General features: G+C 38.2%; 1 protein-coding gene across 1 annotated transcript in view; it reads right to left on the bottom strand.

Moving 5' to 3' along the window:
* The window catches only part of Ufl1 (UFM1 specific ligase 1), a 31,532-nt gene extending 18,572 nt beyond the window's left edge, over positions 1-12,960 (bottom strand). The window contains exons 1-7 of the mRNA XM_076924059.1: positions 12,797-12,960; positions 11,723-11,868; positions 10,528-10,556; positions 9,746-9,843; positions 9,115-9,229; positions 6,768-6,898; positions 1,621-1,679 (exon numbers count right to left, since the gene is read on the bottom strand). Of these exons, the coding sequence (XP_076780174.1) occupies positions 1,621-1,679; positions 6,768-6,898; positions 9,115-9,229; positions 9,746-9,843; positions 10,528-10,556; positions 11,723-11,868; positions 12,797-12,873 (655 nt within the window). The 5' untranslated portion in view covers positions 12,874-12,960. The remainder of the gene's footprint in view (positions 1-1,620; positions 1,680-6,767; positions 6,899-9,114; positions 9,230-9,745; positions 9,844-10,527; positions 10,557-11,722; positions 11,869-12,796) is intronic.
* Between the last annotated feature and the right edge of the window lie 4,732 nt (positions 12,961-17,692).

The raw sequence follows: 17,692 nt of genomic DNA, 5'->3' as shown, positions 1-17,692 counted from the left end.
GTCAAGTCACGAACCACTTTCCTTTGCTAGAGCGTTTCTGATTGACATGAAGCAACACACTAACCATTCGTAAGGCAGAAAGAAGTGCTACAGCTCGGAGGGTGGGTTCCGTGGCTCCAGTGCTCAAGGAGAAACCTCAACTCTGCCACCTACTACTTAGAAAATACTGGGCAAATAATTTCCTTCATGCGTTTATTTTCTTATCTGTGAAATGGGGATAACAACAATACCTATGCCATAGGTTCCTGTGTTTAAGTAAAGTGCTCATCAGCTGGTATATCATAAGCATTCAATAAATATTAGCTACAGATTTCATTATCACCTTTACCATTGTTATAATTCTAGAGCCAACTGGAAAGCTAATTGGATCTTAAGCAAGCTCAACAAGAGGGAACTCATGCCCTGTATGGTTATGGTGCCTGGGGTAATGACGCCTTGGATTTTGGAGAGAACCAACAACCACCACTTTACTAAAACCAGCATAATCCCAAGCTACACTCTGAAGATATGTCCTCAGACCCATAGTGTGGTTCTAACTCCTCATCAGGAAAACTTCTTTCTGTTACATACTGAGACCATTATAGAAAACCCCAACCCATCAAAAAGCAGAGCTGTGGAGCCCAGACACAACGGATATCTATAACTCTTGTTATACTATATATAACCAAGGCTCAGGGACCATTGTGGAAGAGCAGGTAGAAAGCGCCAGAGAACGGGGAATTTACTGTGAAACTGAGTCTCCTAGGAATGTCAAACTCCTGACAACAGATCCTCACAACCACAGGCATGCTAATGTGGACAGAAGAAAGCCCGGAGGCTTCAACCTTAACACAGGCAACTAAGACATGTTTAGTCTTTCCCAGGAAATAGCATCCCAATTAGTTATCCACTAATATACACACACACACCTCACCACTGCCACCACCACTACCACCATCACCAAACAACAACAATTAATAAAGATGCCATAACTATATAAGAGAGCAAGGAGGTATACATGGGAAGTTTAAGGGCAGAAAGGGAAGGATGAAATTACATAGCTGTATTATACGCTTAAAAAATAAGGCATAATAAAAAAGAAAAAAATGAGATCACTTTGTTTCACTAATAGTCTATAAAGCAGTGCTGTACTTTGGATGCTGAATATCTTCTTGTCCCAAAGAGGTGCTACTGGACGCTGACGGAGCTTGTAGGAGGTAGAACCTACTGGAAAATCCTTGGGCATTAAATGTATGCCCTTGAAAAGAGCTGTGTGACCCCAGATTCTTCTCTGTTTTCCTGGCATAGTTTTATTCACCAAAGGATCCTCACCACTATCACCCAGCAGTACCCTCCTGAGATCCAAGGAAAGGAGGCCACCCACTCTCAGATGGGTGCTTCCAAAATCATGTAAAGACAAAGGGAAACCGAGTCAAACCACCTCTCTTCCTCTGATCCCCACTTCTAGCTCTCTCTTTTCTTCACCACTCCTATTTTTTTGTCTTCAAAAAACAAAATAAATATAACCCTTCTTTCTCTCATCCCTGGGGAAGAAAGCCGGGTACTTATGAATTCTCAGAACACACTCTATTACTGAATTACACCCACAACCAAAGTAATACAAATTTAAACAAAACTCACAGTAAAGGAGCTGTTCCTGAAATCCATATTTTGAAACCAAAGAGTTTACTGCTGTAGGCCTTTATGGGAAATTAAAAGAAAAAAATTGAAATTAATTTAGTATACAATTGTATATGATGAAAATAAATAAGAACTGGCGTTTATTAAAGGGAAACAACCGATTTACTTAAAGGAGAAACATGGTGGCGAAGTTATACCAAATTTACACACCTGATCAGGGTTGTGCTACTCAGGAAGCAGGATCTGGGTTGTCTTTCTTCACAACACAGATCAATTTCTATTATGAATCCACCAGGTGTTTCCTTTCTGCCCTTCACTGGGCAGCACCGTGCAAGCCAAGGATGTTCATGTCTCTCATATAAAATCCCTATGCCCTGTACGCTTACCATTTCTACATTTTCTGATTTTCTAATGCAAGGTGTTACTTGAACATGTTTAGCACAAACATCATTTTCTTCCCAAATATTTTTGGTACATGGCTGCATCTGAGAATGATACAGAACTCAGACATGTGCAGACTGGATATATGTAATTTTTCTTATGGTGCTTTCCCTTTCCTCACTTAGAAATATTAAAGTGAGTGATATAGGATTTTGTTTTTGAAGAAAGTGTGATGTGACATGTGTACTTAAATGTATTTGAAATGAGATATTTCTAGTCAAAAGTGTTTGCCTGAGAGAAACCAATTTACAAATGCTCTTTTTTACTGATGTATATTCTCTGTAACATTTTCTAAGCTATTTTAATAGGATATAATCCACATACAACTAACATCTACTCAATTTCAAGTATGTAAGTCAATGGTCTTAATACATCTGCAAACTTATATAAGCATCGCAACAATCCAGTTTTACAATTTCCAGTAGCATCTGCAGTCAGCCAGTGCTGCCACTCTGAAGAAAAGTCATCTGTTTTCGAAGTCTGCAAATTTGCCCTTCTAGACATTCAATATGTTGAATCAAAAGGAAGTCTTGTGTTTCTGTCTTCTTTTACTTAGTATTATGTTACCGGATGTTCATCAATAATGAAGCATGCATAAAGTGGTTCAGTCCTGAACAGCACTTGATCATACAGATATTCCACATGTTGTTTGTACTTTCATTAGTTGATATTTACAGTGTTTGTCATAATAGTTTGAGGCATTATGAATGGATTTAATGAATATCATGTATTCATGTCCTTGGTATTCATGTCTTTGTGTGGGCACTGTATCTGACTGTGGTTGTGAAATAACAGTGTGCTATGAATTCATCCCCAGGCCTGTGCATGTATAGGTGACTTTATCTAGTACATATAAGTAATTATCACTAACTTATATCCCAGCCCAATATATTCTTTTAGCTAGCTGACATATTCCCGAGTGTATTTCTTTGTTTCATTGTGTGTGTTTGTATGTATATACGTGTCTTCAGGCAGGTTAGCCTATGTGTGAGCCTGTGGAGGCCAGAGGGACAACTTTGGATATCTTCCTCTGTCTCTCCACTTTACTTTTTCAGACAGAGTTTCTCACTCATCTTGGAGTTTCCTGTTTAGCTAGAGTGAGTCACTAGAGAGCTCTCAGGATCTGCCTGTCTCCACCCTACAGTACTTGGGTCACACACTTGTGCCTCCATGCTTTGCTTGAAAAAGCCTGCCGAGGCTCCACTCAGGTCCGCATGCTTACACAGAATGCACTTCCTCCCTGGAGCCGGCTCCATAGGCCTGCATTTACTTCTCACGCCTACAGGCTTTAAAGTAATGTTCTGTTTCTATTTACTTTAATCTCTCATCCCTGTTCTTCAATTAGCTTCTATTTTTTATGCATATTCAAGGTCCCTTTACTAATTCCAACTTTTTAATGCTTTCCTGATTGTTTAGAATGCCACATCTTTATTTTCTTTTAAGTCATTTAAGAAAATTGGTAAAAATAGAAACACTTATTTAAAAAAATGAATGGAATACTTAAAGTTCCTCCTGTGTTTGGAGAATTTTGCATAAATTATTTAACAAAATTTCATGTAGATCTGTTTGCTTTATTAAATTGTTTGAATTAGGTCCCAGTATGCTGTGAATTGTGTCATCTCTGTTTATCTTACAGTAATCCTCACAACCTTCTTACATGTTATTCTGTGGGTATTTTCTCCTCCTGCTAAGAAAACATAATACACCACCTTAAAAGACTCCACCTTAAAGGACTCAACCTTCAACTTTTAGGTATTACTCATTGTGCATATTCAACAAATGTACAAAATTTCTAAGGTTTTTGTTTGGTGAATTTTTATTTCAGTTGGGAACAGAATGTGGTCTGATGTACCTGCATGTCCCACTTAGTATTTACTTCCTGATCCTTTAGATACATGTAACAGCTGCCCACATAACCTTGTGGATGCACATGGCTTCACACTAGATGAGAGAAGTGGTTCCTTTGTTTCCAGATATCATACACACAGAGTGAACTGAATGCACTATCTGGAAGCCACCGATCTCAGCAATATCTTTTTAGTTCAGAATTAGCTTTACTCTGTAATTTGACAGTATCTTTACACAGCAGCACAGGGCTACTATGAGAGAAAACAAAACAAAACTGCTGATCATGATAAATTTACACTTGCTACAGTAATCAAGAAAATAAAAAGGGCAAATGTGTTAACAGAAAAGTATTTTTAGCTTTTGACTAAATGAGAAATTCAAAGGGCACAAAAGTTTCAAACCTGTCTCCCTCTATCTCTACCAATCAACTTCCCAGTTCTGCTCCCCCTAAAACCCAACACTTCCTTGTGTTTGGAGAGAGACTGCATGTGGGTGATGAGAAGCCAAGGAGGACAGGGTACATGGGAGAAACTGTAGCAGCACGAAGTTAGGTACATAATGAGAGTTAATGAGATAAATAAACTTGTTATGGCAATAAATGCTCCGTCTCCAAAGGTTGAAGAAGAGAATTACAAATACAGGAAATGAAAAAAAAAAAGAAAGAAAAAGAATATAAAAATGAAGTGAAGCTTAGTATTTGTTTGAATTAGAACTATCAGTTTGAACACATGGTTTTGCTATTTATATTCTGTGTATTTATGTAAATACACAGAATGTGCACATATCCCATATATCTGTGTCAGTGTGTCCTCTCCATCTTTACCAAAAGGCCCACGGAACAGTAGAATCAAATAGTGTGAGAAGCATCTAAGTACCCGGATGTGCTCCAAAAAAGGAATCATGCAGCTTCGAGAAATGGCTAGACAGGGAACTATGAGCTGAACCTAAACATTTTGTTGTGTCTGTAACAGAGGAATGACTGGATCATGCCAGAAGGTCAAAGCCAGCTTGAAAGTCATCTTCTAGTAAAATCAATGGTGATCTGAAAGTGTAATTTATAACAACCTAAAGCCAAATAACAAATTTAGGAAACACTAAGTCCCCGACGATAAAAACAAACAAATAAACTGTAAGTCTCAGGACTAATGGGACACATGGTCCTAAGGTCTCATCCCTGCACATGACTATTTGGTTTTTATTTTTTTCCAAAGGAAAGCAAGTAGCTTTATAAGAATTTTATCAGATATTAAATATAACATATTCATCAGTAATTGAAAAAATCTAATTGGATATTATCTGCTAAGATTTAATTAACATAATAAAGTGTCCCTTCTGTGTATTTCTGCCAATAATGGTCAATGTAAACATCGACACTCACGTGCACCAACACGCAGAGAGCAGACAAGAGAAGTTAGTATGTTAAAGAATACCTGATCTGTGACCTTTAAAATATTGATAACAGGAAAGTCAGAGAAAGACTAAACAAGTGTTCTAGACTAAAGGTAACCAAAACCTGGTAACCAGTCAATGAAATACACGATGATTCTGAACTGAAGGTGAAGTGGCTAGAAGGGCAGTGCTGAAGCAGTCTGCGCATCAGAATGGATCCAAAGACGAGGTGAGTGTGTGCATCAGTGTCAGTTTTCTGACCATGAGTTCTGTATTGTATTGTACAGGACAATGCTCTGTCTGTAGGAAACAGAGGAAATTACTTGTGGTAAAATTTGAGCAATTTCAATACTGGTCATAGGAAAGCTCTCTAATCTACAAATTCCAAATTATTTAAAAACAAAAAAGAAAAGAAATTTGTTCCACCAGACTATAAGCTTCCTCACCAAACCACTCAGTTCTCCTCTTGCACTGCATGTGTTCAGTATTCAACAAATGATCCTGTTGTGAAATGACGACAACTTCCCTATCTAAAAGAAGTGTGTGCAGTTAAACGATGATGTAAAGACTAGTACAACAAAGATAGATAATAGACATTAGATTAGTGACACTGACACTGTAAGCGGTAGATAGATAATAGACATTAGATTAGTGATGCTGACACTGTAAGCGGTAGATAGATAATAGACATTAGATTAGTGATGCTGACACTGTAAGCGGTAGAAACCAGACTAGTGGCTTGAGAAGGGACACAGAGTAAGAAAACAAACAGTAAATGTAGACACTGGTCTTAAAAAAGATGCACAGATGCTAGATGGGGTGGAATATGACATCCAGAGAGGTGTTTGAAATGAAAATCTGGACATCTCAAACTCTGATAGAACAGAAAGCCACTCGACAGAATCCAATGCGAAGGTGAGGAGATAATTCAGAATGTAGGCTTTCTGAATTCTACATTTAAATAAATCTAAACAAGCTATAGACTTGGTTTTGAAATGTCCTTGTCGAATGTAATGCCACTATTCCTTAACACTATGGACTCTTAGTAAAAAGGATCCTAAAACCAGTGCCATCTAAACTCCAGTAAGTCAGGCTTCTGTCTTATCTGCCCCACATCACATGGCTACTGTGTAATATAACAATGGACTCAAACTTTTATTTTAATAACTACATGGTCTTTCCATGATCTCAGGGTGATTTGTATGTAGTGATGTCAGCACCAGACTTTAAACTGCTTTCCGAACAGAACAAACGTTGTAGCAACCTGGAAAGGAGGGTAATGCGTGGAGACAGGTTGAGGTTTGGAACTCTGGAGGCTTTAGACTCCCATTCCAGAAGCTCTCCTTCTACCTGTTTAATAAACTGGGGTGCTCAAAAAGATTTTGCTTCAAAAGATTCAGTTGCTAGGAAAAAACTCAAATTGTGTCAAATAAATGTGTAAGTTTCTATATGTACTTGGAAAGGTTTACCGGGTAATAGCACTGAAGAGTCCACGGATGCGAGCTTTATGGCGAGCCACAAAAGCCTCAGTGAAAATCACTCCTTTGTTATCAAGATCAAGATGGCCATTGATGATCCGACCAAGTCGCTGAGTTAACGCCTGCGAATAAGACGTCATCTGTTACTAATTTGAAATAACAAAATTAAAATGTGCATTTGTACAATCCTACTCAACTCATGCTATGTGTTGTGACAAATTTCAACTGCACAAATTATACAGTAACTAAACTAAAATGATCTAGAAAGCTTCATTGTCTCAGAGCATTGTCAAGAAACATACCAAATTATTAAAAGAGTAGCTATAATAATAATAATTATTATTAATATTAGTTAATTGATAAAGGTTTAACCACAATAATAGCCCTTGCTTACAAAATGTATTTCTAAAGGAAAATAAAAATGATTAATTGGTCTCAGAAAGGACTCTATTTGAACCTTTAGACACTATAGGAATAAATGTTACTCCATGATAACAAGGGAAACAAGTCCTGAAAAATGATATTCTCTAAGAGTAACAAGAGTTTTTCCTGCTTTAAACTGGCAGATTATCTGGTTTCTTGACTGGTTTTCAAATTTGAGATAGTATTTCTTTCTTCTCAGCTATATGACATCTGAACAAGTGCATGTGAAATAGGTATGGACACATTTCATGCTCCCCTCCCTGACTCAAAGCAGATGTATTCAAGTTGGTTTGATAGATCTACAACAAAGAAAAATGTAATAAGCTTTGAGGAGCACATTTGTGATATTCAGAAAATAGAACTGGAAACTCTTAAGTATCTAGGAACACAGTTACAGAAGAAACCATTTGGTGTAAGCCTTATATTTTTTTAAGCTTGACTTTCTATGACTTATAGTTACTCAGGTAAACTAGAATTTAAATCCCTAAAATGCTTTGTAAGACATTTATATTTTCTAAATTGTGTTTTAAATACCACCAGGAAAACTAATTCTATTAATATATGTGAGTGAATAAATCTATACTACACATTGGTCTCATGTAATTATGGTTTGGTATCTTCCTCAAGTTAGATTTCCTTAAGGTGAAAAAAAGGTTGTGGTTGTTTGAATGAGAACGGCCCCCACAGGCTCCTGTGTTTGAATGCTTGGTCCCCATTAAAGGAACTGTTTGGGAAGAATCAAGATGTGTGGCCTTGTTGGAGGAAGTATGTTACTCTGGGTAGGCTTTGAGATTTCAAAAGCCCAAATCAAGCCAATGTCTCTCTCTCTTTGACTGGCTACCTGTGGAAAATCAAGGAAACTCTCAGTCCCATGCCTGCCTGCATGCCTGCTGCCATGATGACAATAGACTAATTGAAACTGTAAGTAAGCCACCAACTAAATGCTTTTCTTTTCTTTTCTAAGAGTTGCTTTGGTCATGGGTCTATTCACAGCAGTAGAATAGTAACTAAGACAACAGTTAGAATGAGATTTGGTTGTTTTAAAAACCAACTACAGCTCCTAGAGTGCTGCCCTTGGGCTAACATTTCATTAGGTATCCCATTGATGCTTATGCAATAGTTACTCCTTCTCAGAAAATATAGCACTGGAAACAACATACAGATGAAACACCTTTCTTAATGTCAGGTAACTAGAAAGTCACATTGGTAGAATTCAAATCTAGGTGTGTGTGACACTAAAGCCTATGGGTTTCCCACTGCACCACATGAATATCTATGACTGTGAAATAACAAACTACTTTAAAAACACAGACGACATATAGCTTCAATTTTCAGGTAACACTGTTATTGCAATGGTCATGATATCAGAATTTAGTATCAGCATAAATTCATAAGTGAGAGAATATGTGAGATTCTTTGTTCTCATGACATAGCCACAGATCAGAGGAGGAAAAATATGGCAGCAAAAAAAAAAAAATAGTACTATTGGCATTTTGATAAGAAAATTCTCTGCTGAAGATGTTTTACATTGCAAAATATTGAGCAGTGTCCCTGATCTTTACGCCCTCTATGTTACTAGACTTATTAATTATACCATTGTTGTATATATCCTGGCTAGGTTACAAATCGCAGATATCCTAAGTACTAAGTAAATCCACACACTTGTGGTACTGGAGCTTCTGTGTCATCAAGACAGTCTTAGAACTTATCCTCCTCTTAGGCATCTGGTAGCCCGGGGCTTGGGATAACTGTAATCATTTTGAACAGTCTCTTCAGAGCCATCAAATAGGTTATACCCCCAAAACACATGGCTCTCTCTGAGTTATATCCACTTGAACCTTACACAAAACCACCTGATCCTGATTCCTACTTAGATTCTTTAAAATTCTTTACATTATTAAGAAAAAAACAGTACCTGTGTCAGAAAATCCCCAGGAAGGTCATAGGTTTTACATAGTTCTGAGATAGTTACTTGACCACTTTCTTGCAATTTATCATTCACCTCTTCTGATAACCGATCCAGATAGTTCCTAATATTGGGGAAAAAAAGTTATTTTGTTTTTTATTGTTGTTTTAAAATTGACCCTGTTTTCCTCCTGAATCTTCCCCTTTCCTGCTTTTCCGGAAGCTGGAGTATCGCAGGCCCCCATGTAACGGGTATGAATGGGCATCACTCCTTGTTTAGATTCTAAACCTTATTTTTTGCATATGGATATAATTAAATGTAAGGTCAATCAAACAGCAGGTTTTTCTTTTGCCAATAGAAATTTTATAGTCATTTCACATTAGTTTTAGAACATATTTGCTTTGAGTTCAGTTAGTTCACAATAAATAATAAGTTAAATTTTTATTGCTTTAATAGGAAAAAGATCAAAATTTATATTATTTATGAATATGTATTCCCCATAATTAGTACTTACTTTTAAAATAGAATGGTTTTTATAATGAATGTCTTTATTACATGATCTCTGAAAAAAAAAGCTTAGCTGGCCATGTCTGGGCTAAACTATTTGAAAGACGGAAAGAAAGCATCTTAAAATACTTACTCATCTATCAGTTGTCCCAGTACTATTTGCACATGCTTCTCTGACTTAATAATGTCACTGACTCTATTTTCAATATGAGTCAGGTCCACATTGATAGCCTAGAATTACACAGAAATTATAAAAAGTTTCCACTAGTTTTGAAATTTGAGATTATACATTGAGATTAAAAAGTACACACACACACACACACACACATATATATAATATATATTATTTATACATCCTTTAAATTTGAAATTGCTTTAAAATATTGATAGCTGAATATCATGGCAAACACCTATAATCCCAACATGCAGAAGAACAACTACAAGTTCAAGGTCAGTGTGTTCTACATAGCTAGTTCTAGACACGGAGAGACAGGGCCAGAGAGTAAAACAATCTTAACAATCTCTCTCTCTCGCGCTCTCTCTCTCTCTCTCTCTCTCTCTCTCTCTCTCTCTCTCTCTCTCTCTCCTGTGTGTGTGTGTGTGTGTGTGTGTGTGTGTCAGTCTTCCTGTTTGCCTTCAGATCAAAGATGTAGAACTCTCAGCTCCTTCAGTACCATGCCTGCCTGGACAGTGCCATGCTTCCCACCATGATGATAGTGGACTGCACCTGAGTCTCTGAACCTGTAAACTAGCCCCAATTAAACATCGACCCTTAAAAGAGTTGCCTTAGTTATGGTGTCTCTTCTCAGCAATGAAAACCCTAACTAAGACATGTATAAAGGTATTCAACAAATCCATAGTATTTATAAATTAAGAAAACTTTAAGAAATCAAAGCAAAATTTTTACAAATTTACCTGTTGTAAGTCGACAATATTTACTCGACCTTTGAACAAAAGAGAGGAATTTACATTACATGGAAGTGCAGCCCAACAACTTCAGTTCTAACAGATAGTGTTGATCACTGTAAGTCCTACAAAGGGTAAAGGACCTCAATAACTGATGGACTTAGATATGAATTACTAGCCGACCAGTCTTCATGGTTAAAGCCACAGGCAACACTGTTTTCAAAGGTGTTTTTATCACATCAGACACATTGTGAACATCAGCGGACACAATGTGGAAAAACCTATGGGAGGAATTCAGTTCTTCTCACAAGTCGTCAATTTAGCTAAAATGACCAACGGAAATACTACAACTAAATTACGATGAACTTGAAAAGCATGTCTATCAGCAAGAGAGGATCTGTTAAATCCTGCAAATCACAGCTCACATTTTATTAACACTACTTCAGAAAGAAACAAAACACCAAGGCTATACCCAAGTGGTATCTAGTAATGAGCTGTTTCTGTTTAAATCAAACTGTGCTCAATCTGCTTAACGCATTGCTCAAATTTCAAAAATATAAAGCAAAACAATATTTTATATTTGATGGTGCTAACTGCGCTTCATCATATGATGGGTCAGCCTCAGGCCACACAACATCAATTTACAGTTTTTTTTTTTAAATTAGTAATGCAGCTTTAGTAAGGGTGATTTTAAAATCTTATGAAATCTCTATTCCTCCTTTATAATTAAGTACCTGATCACTGGCAGCTAGGTATTCACCCCTGGGTCATGAAGTAATTTATTTATATATATATATATATATATATATATATATATATATATATATATATATATGCACATATACATCCCCTACATATGTAGTACATTTAATTCAATACAACAAAAAATATGGGATTTGTTAGGTGGCAATAGTTAAAATCATGTTTGCATGAACCTGTAAGATTATGTTCATATGAACATATGAAGGTTGACTGCATCCTATGAAGGCTAATTATCAAGTTATCAGTTAAGAAGGGTTACAGCTCAGTGGAAGTATTTGCCTAGTGTGTGCCCCGGGTCTGATGCCCAACATGAATAGGAAAGAAAACGGAGCAGTTGAGGAGAACGCTTTATAATCTCCATGTAACTATTTACACATGATTTTAATCTGTTTCCTTCAAACATCTGGTGAAGACAAAAGCCTAACACTGAGGAATTACTTACCGCCTCGGACATGAAGCTCATCTCTCATTTCTTTACTGATTTGGGCTGGAGTGATATATTCCTTGCCATCAAGTGTATGGACTACTTCCAGCTGTTTCTGAGAGATCAATTTATTCACAATCTCAATGCAGTTCCGCTCTGACAACCTGTGAGAAGTCAGAAGTTTAAGAGTGTACTTGATATGTTTTACAAAAAAGTATTTGAAAGCAAAATTTTGAGTAACCTCTACGTTACAAAATCTGTCCTTTATTAGTATAATGGTATTGGTTGAGTGATTTAAAAAAAAAAAACTGAAGCAATTTATATTCCCTTGAATTATTTACTTAATTCACACACGTCACTGTATTATGATTCTAAAGATGTTCTCTTCAAGTCCTGCCTTCAAATATCAAAATTTTCAGCTGAAAACAAACTTTTCTTAAAAAAAAAAAAAAATAAAATCACAGTATGCTGGCCTTGCTGGTACGGTTGGTGTACACACAGGGGATTTGACTTAGCAAAACTATAGTTACTACTGTTAGCTACTCACAGTTACCTTGCACTAGATTTTGTTTTCTTGGGTTTTGTTGTTTGTTTGTTTGTTTGTTTGTGAGAGTGTGTGCAGGTCTGCAGCTCTCAATGTTATCGAGCGGCATCAACGGACTAGTGTTTTTAGGTCCAGGAGAAATAAATACTACAAGAACACGTTTACAGGGAGAGAAAAAAAAAAAAAGTCTATTCGCCTTATGTATGCGATCTGTAATCACGGGGCGCAGAGTCAGGGTATTTTGGCCACTCCCCCAAAAGGTTCCTGGGGTGTAGAAAAGTCAGTGTCCAGGAGTCCCTAAAAATGACAGATGGCGTGCGGGTCTGGCTTAGATCAGTGGCTGCAGGTACACAGGATTTAGAAGAGGGACAGACTACTTGCTGCGCAGCACTGGGGTCTCTGCTGGCTCGCTCTAGGCCGGGCAGCGAGCGCCTCTACCGACAGCTGAGGCTCCGGGTTCCCACCGAAACCCCGCAGGCAGTGCGGGAACGCGGGAACGCGGGAGCGTCCCGGGCCTAAGCCGGCTCCACACCGCGGGGAACCAGCACCTTTGCGTGGACTCCGCAAACTGCGCTCGCTGGAAGTCAGCCGCCAGCCGCCGGATCTCCTCCCAGGCGTCCGCCATCGCCGCTTCTCTCACCCCACCGACCCCGGGAAACGGCAGACACGTCAGCCTTCAGCCAGCCGCAGGCACCCAGGGACGGGCCGCGCAGAGGGCCAAGAGACCTGCGTGAGGGAAAATCGCGAACACAAACGCGACCGGCAAGCTCTCCGCCCTCGGATGGGCGTGGCCTGCGGGAAGCGGCTTTACAAAGTGCTACCAAGCCCAGCTAAAGCTGACTCAGTAATCCTTCTTTTTGCAAGATTCCTGTTCCTGTCCAGCAACCATCAAATGATCTTCCGCCCTTAACTGGGAGGGCGAGACACACTTCTTTTGTCGGACTATTACAAACCGTAACTAATCCACTTCGAACAGTGAATGGGGCTTTTACTTGAGCCAAGGATGAAGTCAGTTTTAGAGAAACTTGATCCACACACTACTGCATCAGTTTGAGTTTTGTTTTTTCCAAAATGAATCTATTTGGATATTGCAAACGCCGTGGAGCTCATGTGGTCTAGAGCCTGTTATTATTATTATTATTATTATTATTATTATTATTATTATTATTATTATTATACTCAGACAAAGAAATGACCATTGCTGGGAGTAAAACGGGGGAAGGCAATTGCATTGTACTTTTTAGACACGATAACTGCTGCTGTTGTTTATTTGCACACACCACTTTCCCATCTTAATCGGTGGGGAAATCAGAAGCCTGATTGTACTTAGTAAAGAATATTTTACTTCATTCCCGTGTAAATATATTAGTCTACATAACACGTCCAGTAGGTAAATTCATTTGTCCTCCAAAGTGCCTACCTTTGATTAAAACTGAGAGAACTCTACCATAAAGCGTGGCTTTCTTTATGCTCTCCACCTTATCCTCTGAAGCAGGGTCTCTCATAAGGTAGGCCAGCCTCTTTTCAAGTAGGTTTACTGGCCAGCAAGCCCCCAGGATCCTCCTGGCTTCACCTCCCAGGCAGGTTGATCATTATACCCAGGTTTCAAGATGAACTTAGGCTCTGAATTCAGGTCTGCATGCTTACACCGAGAGCACTTTAACCACCAAGCATCTTCCCACCCATCATTTTCAGTGCTTTAAGTGAGGTGGGGAGGTTTCACTTTGGACCAATACTTGATATTACAGAAGGAGTGGCACTATTTGGAGGTATGGCCTTGATGGAATAGGTGTGTCACTCTGGGCATGGGCTTAAGACCCTTACCCTAGCTGCCTGGAAGCCAGTCTTGCACTAGCAGGCTTCAGATGAAGATGTAGAATTCTCAGCTCTTCCTACACCATGCCTGCCTAGATGCTGCCATACTCCCTCCTTGATGATAATGGACTGAACCTCTGAACCTGTAAGCCAACCCCAATTAAATGTTGTTCTTTATAACACTTACATTGGACATGGTGTCTGTTCACAGCAGTTAAACCGTAACTAAGTCAGAAGTTGGTACTAGTGACTGGGGTATTGCTCTGATAGGCTTGACCATGCTTTGGTTTGAAAGAATGTAGACTTTTGGACTTTGGATCTTTCATAAAAGAAAAATTTCCTAACCTAAAGATGGTGGTGCTTATAAAAGTTACAAGAAGCCTATAGACCACTACAAAGATTGGACTAGAGAAAGTACCCTCACAACATAATATTCAAAACACTAAATATATAAAACAAAGAAAGAATATTAATAGCTATAAGGGAAAAAGATCAAGTAACATATAAAAGCAGACCTATTAGAATTACATCTGGCTTCTCAGTAGAGACTCTAAAAGCCAGGAGGGCCTGGACAGATGTGTAGCTGACTCCTCATATTGTGGTTATTCCTAGCCATAGAGACTCCTCATATTGTGGTTATTCCTAGCCATAAAATTATTTAGTTGCTACTTTGTAATTTTAATTTTTAAATTTTTCTACTGTTATGAATAATAATATAAATATCTGACATGCAGGACATCTGATATGTGACCCACAAAAGAGTCTGAGAGGTTGAGACCCACTACTCTAAGAGATCATAGAAGTCACTCCAGACTACTATACTCAGAAAAACTTTCAATCATCATAGATGGAGAAATTAAGAAATTTCATGATAAAACCAAGTTTAAACAATATCTGTCTACAAATCCAGCCCTACTGAAGGTGCTAGAAGAAAAATTCTAACCTAATGAAAACACATGAAGTAAATAATCTCACACTAGCAAAATCAAAAGAAGAGAAAGACACACACACACACACACACACACACACAAACATACACACAACCACCACCACTACCATCTTCCCTACCACAGTCACTACCACGACCGAAATAATAGGAATAAACAACCATTGGTCATTAATATATCTCAATGTCAGTGGTCTCAATTTACCAATAAAAAAAAAAACACAGAATGACAGAATGGATTAAAGAAAGAGAATCTATTCTTCTGCTGCATCCAAGAAGCACACCTCAACATTAGGGATAGACGTTACCTCAGAATAAAGTTGAAAAAATATTCTAAGCAAATATACCTAATAAATAAGTTGCTGTAGTCATTTTAATATCTGACAAAATAGACTTCAAACCAAAACTAATCAAAAGAGATAGTTGAGGATACTACATACTTATTATTATCAAAGGGACAACCTGCCAAGATGACATTTCAGTTTTAACATCCATGCCCCAAACACAAGGGCAGGCAAGTTTGTAAAAGAAAGAGTACTACATCTTAAATCACATGTTGACCCCTACACACTGAAAATGGAAGCCTTCAGCACCCTACTCTTACCAATGGACAGGTCATCCAGATAAAAACTAAACAGAAATACTGGAGCAAACAGATGTTATAAAGCAAACAGATATAATAGATACATACAGAACATTTCACCCAAACACAGAAGAAAACACCTGCTCTGCCCCTCATGAAAATTTTCTCCAAATTTGACCACATACACAGTCACAAAACAAGACTTAAGAGATAAAAAGAAACTGAAATAATTTCTTGCATCCTATGAGACCACCACAGAATAAAGCTAGGTGTCAAACTCAACAGAAACAAAAGAAAGCTTATAAACTCACGGAAACGGAACAACTCCCTATTGAATAAACAATGTGTGAAGACAGAAATAAAGAAAGAAAATAAGGTCTTTCTGGAATTCAATAAGAATGAATACACAACATACTCTAAGTTATAGGATAAAACGGAAGTGGATCTAAAAGTTCATAGCACTAAGTGCCTACATAGATGAAGAAGAGGAGGAGGAAGAGGAAGAGGAGAAGCATGAGGACAGGGAGGAGGATGAGGAAGAGAAGGAGGAGGAGGAAGAGGAAGAGAAGAAGGATGAGGACAGGGAGGAGGAGGAGGAAGAGAAGAAGGAGGAAGAGGAAGAAGAAGAGGAGAAGGATGAGGACAGGGAGGAGGAGGAAGATTAGGAGGAAGAGAAAGAGGAAGAGGAGAAGAATGAGGACAGGGAGGAGGAGGAGGAGGAGGAAGAAGAGGAAGAGGAAGAGGAGAAGAATGAGTACAGGGAGGAGGAGGAGGAAGAGGAAGAAGAAGAGAAGAAGGATGAGGACAGGGAGGAGGAGGAGGAAGAGGAAGAAGAAGAGGAGAAGGATGAGGACAGGGAGGAGGAGGAAGAGGAGGAGGAGGAAGAGAAAGGAAGAGGAGAAGGATGAGGACAGGGAGGAGGAAGAGGAGAAAAAGGAAGACAAAGAGGAGAACAAGGAGGACAGGGAGGAGGAGGAGGAGAAAGAGAAAGAGAAAGAGGAAGGAGGAGGAGGAGGAGGAGGAGGAGGAGGAGGAGGAGGAGGAGGAGGAGGAGGAGGAGGAGGACAGAAAAACTGGATTCATAACAAACAGACCTAGACCTGGCCAGACATTATGTGGAAAGAAGATAAATCCTGGAAAGAAAGATTATGACGACGTTGAAGAGGAGGGAGCACTACATGCAGGAATTAGAGTCAGAAGTCAGACCCGGAAGGCTCTTTAATATACCAATAATGGCCAACCTAACCCAGGAATAATTGCCTTGTAAAGCCTCTGGCAGAGTGGGTCTTCTTCCTTTCTTGTACATGTTAAGTGCCTGATTCTTGAGAGTACCCTTTTCAAGGAGAGATCTATTAGAACTCTCATATCAATACTAAAGCAAGATTAACTCCTGTGCTCTCTCTGTGTTTTCTTTGAATGATATACAGAATAAATGTAATATTTCTTTTATATGGCAGCTCTCTGAATATATCTTTCTTGTTTGCCTTTTCTGAGTTGAACATTCCAGTTATGTCTCCTGGTAATAGTTTTTTACTTGTAAATTTTATGGAGACACAGTTAGGTTAGAGTGGATTAACAGTTTACTGATGTAAGTTTTGAAATGGGATGTCCATATGGAATTTAATACTTTATACATAATATGATAAGAGCAAATGTAGCAAGATTAATTTTGCTTGATATTTTCCTCTGTTAATTGCTCTCTTGACTTATATTCAGCGGTTGTAAACCATTTCTAGCTGATATGTATCTAAATTGCCATCAAACCAGGCTTGAAAGGTTATATATAACCATTTTCTCTATTCTTTAACAAATAATTTATGATGTTTTTATTTATTTTTAAACACATTTTTCAGCAACAATGGTACATTTAGAATTATAACATTCAAGGACATAAAACAATTTTTTTTAGGGTTTTCAAACGCCTGGTATGCTGTGTTTTAAAATTCAGGTACAATTCATTAGTATTCCCAGAAATTCTATGAAGCGTAAAGTAGCAATAAACACAGGTTCAGATATTTCTGTGGGGTTCTCTAGGTATATATCCAGGACTGAAATAACTTGGTCATATGGTAGTTATATTTTAAATTTTTGACAACCCCG

This window comes from Arvicanthis niloticus, chromosome 25 (assembly GCF_011762505.2).
Source record: "Arvicanthis niloticus isolate mArvNil1 chromosome 25, mArvNil1.pat.X, whole genome shotgun sequence".
Classification (NCBI taxonomy): Eukaryota; Metazoa; Chordata; class Mammalia; order Rodentia; family Muridae; genus Arvicanthis; species Arvicanthis niloticus.
Note: the sequence above shows the minus strand (reverse complement) of the source record. Positions and strands in the feature narration are given on the sequence as shown.